Genomic DNA, 16,096 nt, shown 5'->3' on the forward strand with positions numbered 1-16,096 from the left:
ATTAAAGGATCCTCACACAAATACAGTGGACAAACCATGAATAAAGCTTACCTTGTTAAAGAGCCTGACAGGAGCAGCTATTGAACCTGATTCTCTGAGGTAGTCAAACCAGTTAAATGGCAGTTTAGTGTACCCTGGGGAACAGAGGCAGAGATGAGACCAGAATATGCAAAAAAAGAAAACTGGTATTTACGTATAGTACTGCATAGACCAAGGATACTCAATCTGCTATGGGGCCACTTTTGCAGAAGGACATGAGGCCAGAGGCCAGTCACAGGATTTTAGGACATTTCTAAGTCTTTAGGATGTTTCTAGGATTTTAGGACATTTCTCAGATTTTAGGACATATTAAGGACTTTAGGACATTTCTAGAATTTTAGGGCATTTCTCTGACTTTAGAACATATCTAAGACTTTAGGACGGATCAAAGACTTTAGAACATTTCTAGGATTTTACGACATGTCTATAAATTAGGGACATTTCTAGGACCTTAGGGATGCTTCTAGGAATTTTAGATGTCCGTAGGATTTTTGGACATTTAGGGGTTTCAGGACATTTCTAGAGAACTTTAGCATGTTTCTCGGACATTAGGATGTTTCTAGGATTTTAGGATATCTGTATGAGTTTAGGACTTTACTCAAATTCAAAAACAGTTCTAGAATTTTTGGACATTTTTAAGATTTTAGGACATTTTCAAAATCTAGGACATTTCTCTGATTTTGGAACATTTCTAGGATTTTAGGATATTGGGGTTTCTGTTGAGGGGTTAGGGGGATCCTCCACTGGCACTTTTTTTCTGATAAAGACGCTCTGTTTTGATGCTGTTTTATGCACTCTGTCATTTTAGGTATACTTAAAGTACAAAAAACAACTCCCAATCAATGAATCACTTTATTTTAATTGTGAATTAGAAAATGTTTGGGGGCCATCACTGGTATAGACGCTATTTATGTATGGAAGATTGAAGTGCTTAAATAAAAATTCAAAGCCCAGTCATTGGCATGAACAGACTGGCTGCTTTTACATGCACACTGATATTCCACTATTTTCCAAAGATGACATTATTCTGAATTTGATTCGAGTCATGAAAACAGCATATTCTATGTAGATATTCCGATTGCAGTTTGCAACACACCGCTCTTGTCTGTTTATGGTCGGCTTTGTGTTTAAACCACCTCTCTGACAGTTTGCAAGGCTGCAGTAGAGACGCAGGCCCAAAAGAAAAGCCCATACTTCTGGTCAGAAGATGATATAAAAGACATGGATATTAACAGGATTTTGGATATGCACAAATATTGCATATATATGGCAGCGGCCTTTTAAGAACATGGTTGAAGGAATAAAAAAGGAAGGCTGTGTTCTCACGGCACAACAAGTCTACCATAGGTAGGAAACTTATAAAAAAACATACTTTGATGAAAAGATGTTAAATAACAGGTCGCACCAGCTGTTTTACTTTTTTTATATTTTGAAATGATAAACATGTTAGGGCATGTTAATCTGAGAATGCACAGCTGCATGTAAGTATTAGTGGAATATTCTTTTTCATTAGCCACGTAAACAACTTAATAGGAATTTTGTCTTTTTCTAAATATAAGGGCAAAAAACAGAATATTTTGTGCATGCCAAAATGAATAACAATCAACCGTCGAATCACAGCTTGGTGGTGGGTCGACTGGCAGAGCTTTTAATCGCCAACACAAGAAATATTCAACATTTACGGAATATCAATAAAGCTGCTGTGTGAGTATACTTTGGGAAAAAAAGCTCCACAGCACCAGCTCATGAAAACTAATGCCAGTGCTTTGTATTTCACATTGGCCAGTCTATGCTGACTCCCGCTGACCACTGAAATAAAATACACCGCTTCACTTTGATTTCTGTGCTGTGATTTGATTTTACTGTGACATATAGACTGATGTCATTTAGTCATCAAAGACAAAAATCTAAATGTCATTTGAATTCATTCTTTTTTAATTGAGTAATGGCATAGTAAATGCATTCATAGAAAAGAAAGTAAGGATCACCCATGGGGTTTTCAGCCACTACTGCTATATTTGGAGTTGCTCTAGAAAAAAATGCATCTTAGTTGTCAGGTAAAAGCCTTTACATCTCTTTTAGCTAGACGTCTTATACTTCTTAAATGGAAGGACATTTTCCACCTACCTTTAAGCTATGGATTAAAGACCTTATAAACTACCTGACTTCGGGAAAAATTCGCTATTCTACAAGAGAGTACCCAGAGATTTTATGCAGTATGGCAATCTTTTTTAACCTGCATAAGAAATAGTGAGTACATTGATACAGACAATGCAACTTTGTAATATTGATCCCTGTTTTTTTTTTTAACAAAACCTCTAATCATATTTTAATTTTTTTAAATTTCTTTTTCCTCATCTTTTATTTTTGTAAATCTCACTTGATTTGTTTTGTTTCTTGCTTTGGGGGTTTACGAAGCATATTAGTGTCTTAGTGCTGTAATACATTTTAATATTCTTCAAAGGAGGAAGTAGGCGGCATGCGATTGATTATTTATAAATAAATGACGTGTTTTTCTGTGAACGCACGGTGTTTGAAGCAGAAAGCCTGAGTTAACAAAGAAAGTCGATAACCACTTTCGTGGTTCCTGTTAGCTCTGCCTGAGGCTGCAGGGTTTGTTGAACCAACTCAGTCACAGAGAGCCTGCCTCTGTTCAACTAGCTTCGTAGTATACAATTTTCTATCCATGTCACATTGAATTTGTTTATATATACTTGTAATTTCCTATGGTACAGTGGGGGTTCTGATGGGGTTCTGTTGGAGCAGTACATTAGGTGGGGGGGGGGTGTCACAATATGTAATTTTCTTTTCCAACAATATTTGTGATACTGTATTTGTAGGACTAAATGTAAAAAAAAGTCATTAAGCAAAAAAAAGGGAAGTAAATATAATGAATATTATATTGAATTTTGTCTCTTTTCTTTGTTTTTCATTTTGGCATTTTAAATGTTCTATACCTCTGTGGTCCTCTCAAAGGGATTTACATTTATGCAGAGTTCAAATAAAAGCTAAAGAGTATGCAGTACCTCTAGGGGGCGTGAGTTCTATGTTGTTGATTTCACAGAAGCCGACAGGGTAGATGGAGGGGGAGGTGCCGTGGTAGCAGAACCAGTCTGATCCATCCACCGCCTCCGAACCGTCGATCCCGATCATGAGGTACCCGTCTGCCAACACCTGCAGAAAACCACAATGCCTGGAGTCAGTATGGAGCAGCCGAATAAAAGGGATTAAACCATAAACAACAAAAACGAATCCTCGTACTTCACTTATGTTTTTTCAGGATACACAACCTTTCATCACACATGACAGTCCAGAGGCATACTCACCTTTCTTACAGTGGCTACACATATAGCTGAGAGGTTGAGGGGATCAATGGCTTCTAACTTCATCCCATCTTTGAACCAATCCCCACTCTGGTCCACATCTTTCACCTGATACACATTCAGATAGAAAAAAAAGGACAATTTTCAGATTATCATTAAAAACGCCATAATAATGACATCAGTTGGAAATGTTTAAATCTGACATTTGGAGCACGTTTAAGTTTTTAGGGGCTGATGAATCATTCATTGCTATAATGTTAGATCTAAAAACCCACCGGGCCTTATACTTGTACATGAGAATGAAAAGCAACACACAGCATCAGCTAAACGCCAGAGTTGGCTGGTGTTGGCTTAATTGTGGTTTAACTAATTCAGGCTAACTTGCTGTTATCAGGATAAAATAATCCTGTTGATTCTCATCCATTTCATGTTTTTTAAACAAATTTTAGGAGTGATTTGTTAATCCTGGGTAAAGTAATCTTAAATAAGAGTTTGCTCTCATTTTGAAGTAAAGGCAACATATGATAGAAATACATGAGGCAGGTGGGTTGCAAACCCTCCCAGCATGCACTATGGCAATTATAGATTCGGGGAGACAAGTCGAGTTGACAAGTTGTTTATGCATTTTTCCACTGTTTCATTACTGTTGAACAGTAAGATATTACCAGTAAATGTGGTCAGACTACGACTGATGTTGGTATATGATTGGTGAGGTTCTCCCCAACAGACGTGAAAGACACTTTGCAGTGATAATTAGAAGCCTGTGATGAAACGGAAACTTTATTATATTGTTTTAAAAATCAGCTTTGATGGCATAGAAAATTGTGATAAATAATAATTTAATACATTTTAGTTTTCCAAAGACAATTTCTCAATTTCTCGCTTCTGAGAACGAAGAGATCCAGACCCATGTCAAAATGCCTTTTTTCTATTCAGGATAACCCGATTATCCACATACGAATAACATGGGCCAGGTCTGCAATGACTGATAATGACATACCTGCAAATTAGTTCATACAACAACTGTGGGACTCTCTTTTTGTTTTTAACCCTTTCATACCTGGATCATCAGCAGTTTTGTTGTACTGCATTGAGACTCCTTTTTCTCACATTTAAACCTCTGAATCCTGAGAAAAATGCTTTGATTTCTCTCAAAAACACATGAAAAAACAGAATGAGCAACTTAGCAAGATATCTCCTGCAAACTGCAACAAAAGGTGACAAGGTAATGATCTGAATATTAGCTGAATGGGATTATTAGATATGATCCAAAAATTAGGGAAAATGTCTAGAAAACTATTTGTTTATTTATAACTCTTAATTACATATTTAAATTCATTTTGCAGCAAAAAAGAAAAATAGGCTTTTCTAGTTTTTGTTGTTTTTTTGTTTTGAGCTTCATCCTCCTATTTTGGGGTAATTTCTTTACTTTTTTAAAAATTTTTACAAATTTCTTGCTAACTTTTAGGCCATTTCTTTTTAAGTTTCTTGTCACCTTCTTCCCACGTTTTTGAAAGAAATTAAGCCAATTTCCTCAGGTTTCAAATCATTGAGAGGCTTTATAATTGCAAAAATAAATAAATTAAAAATTTGTTTTGCTTTACCTTCTGGAAGAACGGTGCAGGAGCATCAACTTGACCCTCAATTTTTTTTGAAACATCTGAAAAACAAATGAACCGATCAGAGTTTCCTGCTTGAGCCAAAGATGTTAAAAACAGAGCTCAATGAGTATGAAATGATAAGAGACAACAGACGGCACAAGTTTAGAATAAGCTGGGCTTCAGCGAGTAGGTGTGATGGGAAAAAGAAATGAAGACTGGGTTCACTATGAGTGTAAAAATAAGGGTGTGTGTGTATGTGCGTGTCAGGTTTTTCTCTGGCAAAGGGCTGTGCGAATTTTGATTTTAATTTAATTTCGGCTCCCAACAATTACAAAAACAACGTAATCAAGAAAAACTATTATTTTTTCATATTCTGTTTTGCAAGTGTATTTTGTCATGTGCCCTGAATGCCACGTACATGCACATTTTGGCCCCTCCTTCTCTCAGCCTAAAGCTCAACACTTGCAGCCGATACGACCAGCGAGGCAAGGTGTATCAGCGCGAGGAGAGATGACAGAAGAACAGCAATAGCATTTGGTGAGCAAATGAGGCAGAACAAATTCCGTTGTGTGGGAACATTTTGAACATGAGGCATCCGACATGGAACAAGATCTGCTGCGTGGTGGTGTCTGCATCACATGGTTACACGTCACATCTTTTTAATCATCTCAACTAAACACACTTAAACACAAAGTGGCCGATGACGAAATAATAAAAGAAAAGGAGAAATTGGTGTCAATGGTGGATGTCCCATTCACATCCACCGCAACACAGTCATCGGTTAAGGACACATACAAAGCAACTCAAAAGGAATTAAATAAAGGAATTAAAAGAAGCTCAATGGGAAAAGTATTAAGGGAAATTAAAGATCACTGTTTATAGGTACAGGTATATATGTTTTTTATGTTTAATAAATGCAACATGTTTACAAAGTCAATGAGTAATTGTAAAAAAATAACCATGATTTCATTATTAACCAAGATAATGATGATTATGATTTTTGCCATAATGGAGCAGCCCTACTGCAGAGTGTTTCATGCCAGCCCTCAGCACTTTTTTAATAAAGCACTGCGTGGGTTTTGTTTCTACGAAAACACTAAATTAACATTAACATTGGCTACTAGGTGGCTATGTTAACAAATGCTGTCTGACATCTGCAGCTTGAGACAGGCAGTGAAGGAGCGCCAGGGACAACAGCAGAGCCTTTTTGAAAAGAGATGATGAACCACAGGAGCGTCCAGAGTAACTGAAGACAGTAAACTCTGTGCATACACCTGAACAGAAAGATTTAATAACGCCACACTAAAACCATCCTGCAAAACTCTTACACAAAATGTAACAAAACCGACACAAACGCTCTATTTGTTTATGTTTTCACTGCCTTGTTTTTTCTTTTTGTTTCCTTTTTAAATGATCTTTAAGTTCATTACTTTACAATCCCTCCATTGCACCTTTTGTACATACATTTTGTGTTCTATATATTCTACTTTTTCAATTTATATTTTTAAATTGCTTCTATATTTTTTACGTTATGTCTTATTATATTTAAATCTTTAAATCTTCCTTTATGTTAATTGTTTAGCACCAAAACACAACGTCAAATTCCTTATACATGTAATGTACTTGGCAATAAAACCCGATTCTGATTATTGTTGTAGCTTTCTTATTTCAATCCAATATCCAATCAAATATCACTGCTTTGTTTACTTATTTCGTATTTCGTTATATGCATGCATTAAATAGTGAATAAAGGGTTAAAAAAAAAGGAAATGCTTTTCTTATGATACCCTATACACACATGCAACTTAAATTGAAGTGTTATTTGATTTTTTTCCAAACTGACCAGATCGTTTGAAGCGGTGCCCGATGCTGCGCGACCAGCCTATGTTGTGGATGAGGGGGCTGGACATGTGGCACCAGAAGTCATCTGATCCGTCCTGGCTCTCCTCGTAGACCAGCCTGAGGCGACCTCCGATGACCTGCTCCACCAGTGCCACCCGTGTCCGGCACAGGTAGTTCTTGTCCACCACCTCCACCCGCATCAGCTTCTTAAAGGGGAACTGCATGTTCTCCTGTACCTGTGGGGAAAAGTCATACATGGACTTAAAGAAAAGCAGACGTCTGAAAGACTTTACACTGTTTATAGAGTGTAGAGTTGTTCATAGAGCGCTTCTGAGGGGAGGTTTAGATTCTACAAAAATGACCGTTTAGAGTCAAATCAATACTGAAACCCTTATTAAATTATAAGATGTTTGATTAACATCAAAAATATCAGCTACCAGCACTATCTGATTGAAAGACTTAAAGACAGTATCATTAACCCTTTAGGGTCCACTTTAACATTACACACACACTCGCATCGTTTTGCGCACAAAATGCACTTTTCAAAATCAAGCTTTAATAAAATGATATTTTAATATTATTTTCAACTATCATTTGAAATAATTTTTTTAACCAACATAAGTTGTAATTATAAATATCAAATATTAGGTAATTTTAAGAATTTTAACCCCTTAAATGCCAGGTTTTTGCCATGATGCCACCATGTTTAGAGACAAAAAACAAATTTTATTTTCAATATACTACATGCAAAGTAGACTTTTTATTATCACAACCTATGAACTGTCAACGATTAGCAAAAACATTGTTTTTTTAACATTATTATTTTTTGTTCAGTGTCAAATACTCACACAGGTTAAAAAAACAAACAGGACAGGTTAAAAAAAATAAAAATAAAAAATACTCACACTCATACAAAATGTGCTTTTCAAAATCAGCCTATAAAAATATTATGTGTTAATATGGCTTTCTACTTTCTTTGAGTTTATTCTTTTTTAACTAACATCAGTCCTAATCATAAATATCAAATATTTATTAAATTTCAGAATTGTAACCCTTTAAATGCCAGGTTTTTATCATAATGCTTATACGTTTTAAGATTTAAAAAAATTAAGTATTATTTTCAATATACTACATGCAAAGTAGATTATTTTTGCTGCTGACAGTGTGGGATATATCAGTGACAGTGTACCTAGTGGAAATTTCATGTATTTTCTCCATATGCTAAATATGGTAAAAAAATGATGTCACCAGGTGGAAAATAGTAAAAACGACAAAAGCCAAGAATGACACCAAGAAATAACACAATGCATGTTTTTATGCTTTGATGGCTGTGGGATCAAAAACTGCAGTTTGAATGGGTTTCAATGGAGCATTTTTTGCACTTAACAATCTCTATGTAACAATTTAGTTTCCACAGTGTATTTTATACTGTGGAAACTTGTAGGAGCTGAGCTGGAAATTCCAAGATTAAACAAAAACACACAATCTCGCCAAAAGTTGTGTCAAACGCATGAACACAGCCAAAACTGCCAGAAGATGAAGAATGAAAAGGGCGTAAACCAGTGTTTTTTCTACAGATAAAATCCTGCAAATGGTGTACTTACAGCCACACATGCATTATAGCAGTTTGGGGTTTTAAAAGATACTCAACAATCACAGTAATCACACAATAATACCCTGCTTTGTGGTCAGATGATACTGGTTTTTCAATGTTTGTTATTGAGCTGACACCAAAGAAGCACAAACATACTCTTTTCATTATGATTAAGTGAGACACAAAAGCATCGCAGGCTGGAAATGCATGATCAAATTTATCAAAAATAAAAACAAAAAAAAGGAGAAAGAAGAATGGAAAGCGCGTAAAATGTACCAAACAGTCTCTGAGGGTTAAAACAATAGTGCATATGTGGGTCTGGGTCTCACCTTGGCATTGAAGTCAGGCGGCAGTGTTTTAGCTCCAGTAAGACGCTTCACAAGAAAGGCTTTCCAGTTAGAGTACTTATGCTGTATGCCTGCAGGTAAACAAAAAATAATATTAATAACAGTTAAGAAAAATTACCTCCAACCATCCGAGAACAAAACCGTGAAGAAGTTTGGCCCATGACTCACTTTTTGGAGGTACAAGAGGTTTGCCACTTGAAGCGCACCATCCCACTGGGTGCACCTCAGGGATGCACAGATTACACCAGAAGTCTTTACTGGAGTCGTTGTCAAAGCCCTCATAGCGCAGGAGAGCCTTGAATCCTGCACAATGACACAAAACACTGTTTGAAGGCTCATTTTTGACCTTGGAAACAGCAGTCGGCAAACGAATTTCCATTCAAGATTCACTTACTGTTTTTTTCTAGACTTTTACCCTATCACATGATCTTCTTCATCAGGTCACATTTTTTTTCAGTACACAAAGGAACTGTAGATTCATTTTAAAGAGCATGTGCAGCTCAGCTTTAACTGAATATGGATGAGATCTCAGAATCAGAAATACTTTATTGATCCCCAGGGGGATATTGTGGTTTGTTACAGTCGCTCTAATGTCCTAAAGTTTAAACAAAATAAAATAGAATGAAAAGTTATTCAAATATAAATAATTTTTGGAGTTGCCAACATTCAGAGAACACAAATGGCAAATGCTTAAATTTCCAACCAATCTAGCACAATCTTACGATAAAAAAAGACTTAAATAAGCCAACTGATCAACAAACAATACTGATTCCAATCAAATCAGCCACTCTCAAAAATTCACACCAGGAATTGAAAAAAAAAAACCGCAAACAAACAAAAAAAAAGAAACCATTCAAAACTAATAAGATTTTCTAACATATCTGACGTCTTGACAGTGGATTCAGCCATCAACCGAATTTCATTAACTAGCTAGCCGTACCTGCTGGTAAGGGTGCTAAAATAAATCATTTCTAAGATGCATCGCGATGCAGACGTGGACGGTTCAGCATCAATGCAGCACACAATCAATAACTGCCACGCCGCTTGTTGATTTTCCATCCGCTGCTGGAAAAGAAAGTTCTATGACTCAAAAACAAAAATCCTGGTAGCAAGTATTAATTTAATGTTTAAACATTTATGTTGATATTATTATTAATTAGTAATATTTCCTTTAATGAAGAAGTGCACTGCACTGTATAACCTACTTAAAAGCTTGATGACATTTTAGTGTTTACCGTTGTAAATACTGCTGTTGTCTGCTGTGTTTAGACTGGAGTCATGTTTGTTATTTTTGCAGCATTCTTCTTTCATTCTTAGAGCAGAAGACAGTTGCTAGAAGCAGCAGCTAGACTGCAGGAGCATTAGTTTTGTTTTTGGAGTTAGAAAATCTATAATTTGATTTGTAAAGAAATCTTTAATAAATAAAAAGGGGGCTCATATTAATCTGACAGCTTGTTTTTACTCATGAAAAAGTAACCACATGCAAACTGAAAAAAAAAGATAGAAACAGAAAATAAAATATATAAAAAGAGTTTAAAAAAATACATAAGAATAAAATTTAAGAAGTATTGATAAATAAGATTCAAAATAAAAAAAAAAATTTGAGGATGCAGCACATTGTGGAATCAAATCGAATAGCTGAGGTGATAATCAGAATCAAATCGTGAAACCAGTAAAGATGCATAGCCCTACCTGCTAGCTTAATGATTTCTGCTATCCAGTACACCTTAGTGGAGAGGTTGGTGTCGGAGTTGAGCACCTCGATCCTCACTCCTTCTTGTATGTCCCCCCAGCATGTTCCCATAGGGACCTGAAGCACAGAGCAAGCTCTTCAGCCAACAGCAACACATCAGAGGGCACTGCCTGCTCAAATCCAGGTTTTTACTCACATGCTTGAAACAGCTGACTGGAGCTCCGACGGTGTTATTGCTACAGATATACCGACCCCAGTCAAAGCTCTCTGCAGGGACCACTGACAGACACAGGAAACAGTGTAAAGCTGGAGTACATCTCAACAGAATATTAACACCGGTTTTTGATAACATACCGGCTTTTGATTTGGCCTGGTTCTGCTGACTTGCTTGGTACTGGGCATACGCAGCCAGCTTTGCCATGAGAGGCTGTTTCTGCAAGACTTTTGCCTTTTTTGTTGGCGGTTTGCCCTTTGCAAAATTAAAGCAGACATGATTACTTGCATAATGATATGGGTTTAATCTTATATCACTGCTGTAGTGGGCTTACAGTGCACTTACCTGGAGTCTTGCCAAGATGCTAGCTTTTTTGGAATTTGAGGAATAACTCCTAGAACAGGACACGCTGCAGAAGCGCTTGGTTTTGGAGTAAAAAGCATCTCGTACTCCAACCATCCCACACATCTCACAAGTGGCTGTGAAACAGAGAAAACAAACCATGCAATCTGTTAAAATCATCCACTACAACATACTGACAGATTCTTTTTCTCTTACACCCAGGCTTATATACCAGAGTGGCACAAAAAGCTTAAGTTCCAAACATATTCCCACATACTGACCCATTCCTGCCTTGCCATCAGGGTGAGTGTTGACTTGACCATTGCTCTATTTGGGAAAATACTAAAAGTATGAAATTTAAGTACCACAAGCAGAAAAAAAAATCATTGAAAAAAAAAGAAAAAACTGCTAAAAACTCAAAATTATTGAAGAAAAAGGAAAAACCAAAAAAAAGAACACCCCTAAACTCAAAATTATTAATAAGGGAAAAAAATTATTTAAAAAATCAAAGTTATATTCAAAAAAGAAAAAAGACCCCCAAAATTACCTAAGAGAAAACATCCAAAAAAAATCAAATGTAGAAAACTTGCAGAAAAATCATAAAACTCAAAATTATTTTTTAAAAAGGAAAGAAAAACATTAAAAAACACAAATTATTAAAAAAAGACAAAAGAAAAAAGTAAAAAGTGCTGCATTTCCCTCTTCAAGTTAGCATGGAAATGAAATACTCAAGTAAAGTCCAAGTGCCTCGAATTCATACTTGAGACTACAAAACAGACGTAATCTGTTAGAATCATCCACTTCAACGTGCTGACAGATTACTTTTTCTCTTACAGACAGGATTATATTCCAGAGCACTGCTCAAAGCACAAGTTCCACACATATCTCCATGTACTGACCCATTCCAGCCTTGCCATCGGGATAAGTGTAGACTTGACCATTGTTCTTGATGATGGGCAGGCTGGCAGGGATGGAGGGCACCACCTCGTCCTCGCTGTCCTCTGAGCTGGAGCTGCTGGTTGACTCCTCGCTACAGCTGTCATAACCATCGAACATCCCGAACGAGTCCCTCCGCTTTCGCTCTGAACGTGGGGTGCGTTCAGCCTTAAAAATCAAGGAAATGATGTAGAGATGTTAGAGTCCCGGGTGCGTCAGACAGGAAAATGCAAACTTAAGAACTTTGTTCTGTTGCAGGAGAATTATGCAAATTCATAAATGAGAGTAAACACATGCTACCAGTGCCTACATTTTAACTTACTATTAATTAACTGGTTGTTAATATTATTATTTAAATTTCAAACAATTTTAAAATTATTTCTTAAAATAATTTATCTCCAGTTCTCTAATTTTTATTTTATTCAGGTACTTTTTTTAAAGGACCAAGATAAATAATGCCACATTTACAGGATATTCCAGTACTTTAAATTCTGAGTGCCAAATTCAAACACCTTGTACAAATCCTGAGAGTTTGAATGAATTTAAGGCCCCAACTAACAATTATCTCCATTAACAATTAAAAATCGTGTAATGTAATTCATTGTTGGGTCAATATTTTTTTTCAAATAGTGAAGGTATCCATCACAGTTTACCAAAATTGAAGGTGACATTATTAAATGTATAATTGTATCTGATGACCATTCAAAGCCCAAAGTTAATCAATCTACTATCACAGAAGACTAAAGAAACATGCACATTTTCACATTTTAGAAGCAGGGTTTTTGACTTTTGACTTTTTGTGATTTTTGCTCAAAATTTTAAAAGCTTAATGGTTTCAGCTCTAAAAAAACAACTTTTTTTTTATCCTCAATGGCACAGTGTTGCCTCTAGGTAACGTACATGGTTTGGGCTGTTCACACTTACACAATACACTCTCAATTGTGTAGCAATACTTAATATGTACTTAATATACTTAATAAAAAGAGCCAGGGCCCTGAAGAAACCAATAGTCTGTTTTTATTGTATTATGACTTTTTGGAAGCCATGTTGGGTCCCTTTTTCGGGGCCTTTCTCACATGGTTCTGCTCAAATCAACTCTCTCCATAAAAATGGTCTGAAAATGTCTTTTTCTGTTATTTCACAATCTGAAAAAAACGTTCCTAACCCATGAGAAAATGTAATTTGTATTTGTTTAATGTATTTTTTGGATAATTAATAGAGGGTATGCAGGTGATGTCACAGCACGCAGAAGTCCCTATGGTTATGCCCACGGAGTGGCAGAAGACGTGTGGCAGCGTTAACTGGAATGCCGCAAAAACACAAAAACAACAACTAGAATGTCTCCAGTTGAAGAGCTGTTGTCTGAATGACTGTACAAGTAGATTCAACAAGCAGTCAGAGCTTTTTTTTTTCACAGACTGCCGAAAAAAGAAGAAAAGAGAACAAATGGATCGCTGCCATTCACAGAAACAACCGGAACCCAGGCACAAAAATGTGGATTTGCGGTTCCCATTTCATATTAACTGTACTAAAGTATCTAAAGTTATATTATGGCAACAACTGTACTTAAGTATCAAAAGTCATTTTTTTGGATATAATGCACTTAAGTATCAAAATCACAAGTGAAAGAAAATTCTACATATATTTACATGTGTCAATACACCATACACTGTAAGATGACTTATTATCTAATAATCTGATTTGATTATTGCATTGTGTATTCTCCCAGCGTCAAAATCAGGTAAATATAAAGGTCAGGATACGCTATGTCTGGCCACATGTCAGTGCCCATGGACCACTGGTTCTACAGTAAGTCGTAAGGATCATTGTCCAGCTGCCCTTAATTTGAGCAGATAATCATTTGTGTCATTCCTGATTTGGGGGGGGGGGTGTTCTGGGGAGGAATACCCCAGGCATACCTTCTATAGAAAATTTATAAAATGCAAATGTTGCCTTGCACTTGCAGCAATGTTGTATCATCAGGAATACTCACCATGACAGTTTCTGGTATTGTGTATTTCGATTTATACACTATTGAAATGCACAGCAGTCATGATAATTATCTTTTAAACTCTATAAATGAACCAAGACAAGTTTAATAATGTGTCATCAAAGTTCAGGCTGTGCCACTGTGTAGTCTATCACAGTGCACTTTATAAGTCCTCTCTGCAGAAGACTGTATGCTTATATTTTACACATTTTTCTTCCATTTACAGCATGACTGCAATATTACTTAATAATATAATCATCCAATGAATCAAAGCAAATAAGTAGCAGCAACACAATAAATGGTGTCAACATACAGTCTGTCAGGGAAGACACAAAACAGGAACCTGAAATCAGGCGTTTAAATGTAAAAAAAAAATAATCTAACACCAAAATATATATCACTGTCTAGTTTTGAAGAGGGTTATGATCATTTGGTTTGATACATTCTTGATGTAAGTTTTCTAAAATATGCTGACACTCGTTAACACAATCATTCGTGAAGGCTGTTACCTGAGGTAAATGATCCAACAAACAAACTTGTGAAAAAGAGCTTGTTTTTATGTTTTTCTTTTTCATATGACATTAATTTTAAACTTTAAGATTTTGAATATTTTCAGTGAGTACGGAATATGTTTTTATTTAAATTTTAAGCAATGCACACTTTTTTTGTTGTTGTTTGTGCTGCTCTGAGGGGATAGTTCACCCAAAAATGGAACTTCAGTCATTATCTTCTCACTCATGTAAACACAGGTATGCAGATTGAGTGAGCTCTCGTTGGTCATGCACAAGCATGCATACCCAAGCGCACCTCTGGCTCATTAAGATCTACCGGCTACAAACGAGGCTAAAAACATGATGCCAGTGATGTTTTCCAAAACAACTTGGCACGTCGGGGCTTCAGGACACCTGGACAATACTAATATATTCTTTATTATTATATCACTCTAATTATAGTTTTTTTTAGTAATTATTATAGATTCACAAGTTTCCCCTTGATGATATTTTGCTGTTTCTTTAAAATGTAATCCGCTTTGTAACAGTGATCTGAGAGGCTGGCTGTGAAATCCGAACACATACTAAATAAATAAATAAATAAATAAATGAAGATGTTCAGAAAAGCAAAATTTCATTCTAATAGTTGCTGTTAAATTGTGAAAAATCAGCACACCTTGCTCATTAGGTGCACATAAACCGGAACAGTATGAAAATGTTTGTTGTTCACATGGATTGTCTACTTCCTCCTCCGAGCATCACAGGTGAAATCCTAATTGGCTGCATTACAATTGACTATTTCGCCAGCAAGAATGCAAAAAATAAAACCAGCGCACCAGTCATTACAGGCACAATACGCTGAATGTTAAATGTACAAAATAAAAAAGCAGCCAAATACCTAAGATAAAGTAACAGACGGCCTTATTGGAAATAGCTCCTAATGCTAACTAGTATTAGCACAGCTAGCTAGCGGAAACCTGTTTTTCCAGTTTGTATCTACAAATTCAAAACACACTTTTCATTTGCATAGCGAGCTCGCACCCACACATATGTACTTAAAATAAGTGTGAGGTTGCTTTAATTCCATGCTTTGTTTCCTTGCAGAGCTTGCCAATGTTTAACGCTGGCTGAGCTACTAGCTAGCTAACGTTACCATAAACAGATAACAACAAAGGAGCAGCGCTAGCCTCAGCAAATCCTCTGGAATCGGAGGGCTCGCGGCCCTAAAATGTTTGAAATTCACTCACCAAATCCCGTGTGTCTTCCATCAGCCCTTCATATAGATAACGTTCAAGTTGACTGTGGTGCCCAATGCAAATTAAACCCCTACGCTGGGGATAAATTTGGCTTTGAAATACCAAAGTTAAAATGAATACTACCAAGCAGGATATCAACAAATTACTCTGCTGTTTCTGCGCATGTGCGAGCGTAACCTACTTTCATGTGATTGGTCAATCCGGAATGGAGGTCATCGACCCATACAGAAACAAAACAGTGGACTGAGCCATGTAAATGAATGAATGGCCTCTTCAGTTTAAGACTTATTTACAACAGGAAAGAATAAAGCTTCTCCATTTAACTTCTGTGTCAAATCAACACCAATACAAACAAAATGGATATTCATTGTGACATTTTGTATTAACCAGTGGAGGAAGAAGTATTCAGATATTTTACTTAAGCAAAA

The 16,096-nt window shown here is 36.2% G+C and overlaps 1 protein-coding gene across 4 annotated transcripts in view; it reads right to left on the reverse strand.

Annotated features, from left to right (window-relative positions):
* Nucleotides 1-15,828, reverse strand: part of mbtd1 (mbt domain containing 1) — a 30,980-nt gene extending 15,152 nt beyond the window's left edge. For all 4 annotated transcript variants that reach the window (XM_042508377.2, XM_042508373.2, XM_042508378.2 and 1 more), the window contains exons 1-13: nt 15,660-15,828; nt 11,895-12,099; nt 10,999-11,132; nt 10,794-10,908; nt 10,636-10,718; nt 10,439-10,556; nt 8,915-9,049; nt 8,729-8,817; nt 6,807-7,041; nt 4,967-5,022; nt 3,366-3,470; nt 3,066-3,213; nt 52-134 (exon numbers count right to left, since the gene is read on the reverse strand). In XM_042508377.2, coding sequence (XP_042364311.1) covers nt 52-134; nt 3,066-3,213; nt 3,366-3,470; nt 4,967-5,022; nt 6,807-7,041; nt 8,729-8,817; nt 8,915-9,049; nt 10,439-10,556; nt 10,636-10,718; nt 10,794-10,908; nt 10,999-11,132; nt 11,895-12,099; nt 15,660-15,680 — 1,527 coding nt within the window. In that variant the 5' untranslated portion in view covers nt 15,681-15,828. The remainder of the gene's footprint in view (nt 1-51; nt 135-3,065; nt 3,214-3,365; nt 3,471-4,966; nt 5,023-6,806; nt 7,042-8,728; nt 8,818-8,914; nt 9,050-10,438; nt 10,557-10,635; nt 10,719-10,793; nt 10,909-10,998; nt 11,133-11,894; nt 12,100-15,659) is intronic.
* Between the last annotated feature and the right edge of the window lie 268 nt (nt 15,829-16,096).

The sequence above is a fragment of the Plectropomus leopardus genome, chromosome 19 (assembly GCF_026936395.1).
Source record: "Plectropomus leopardus strain MGB_pleo_1.0 chromosome 19, ASM2693639v1, whole genome shotgun sequence".
In the NCBI taxonomy this organism is placed as follows: domain Eukaryota; kingdom Metazoa; phylum Chordata; class Actinopteri; order Perciformes; family Serranidae; genus Plectropomus; species Plectropomus leopardus.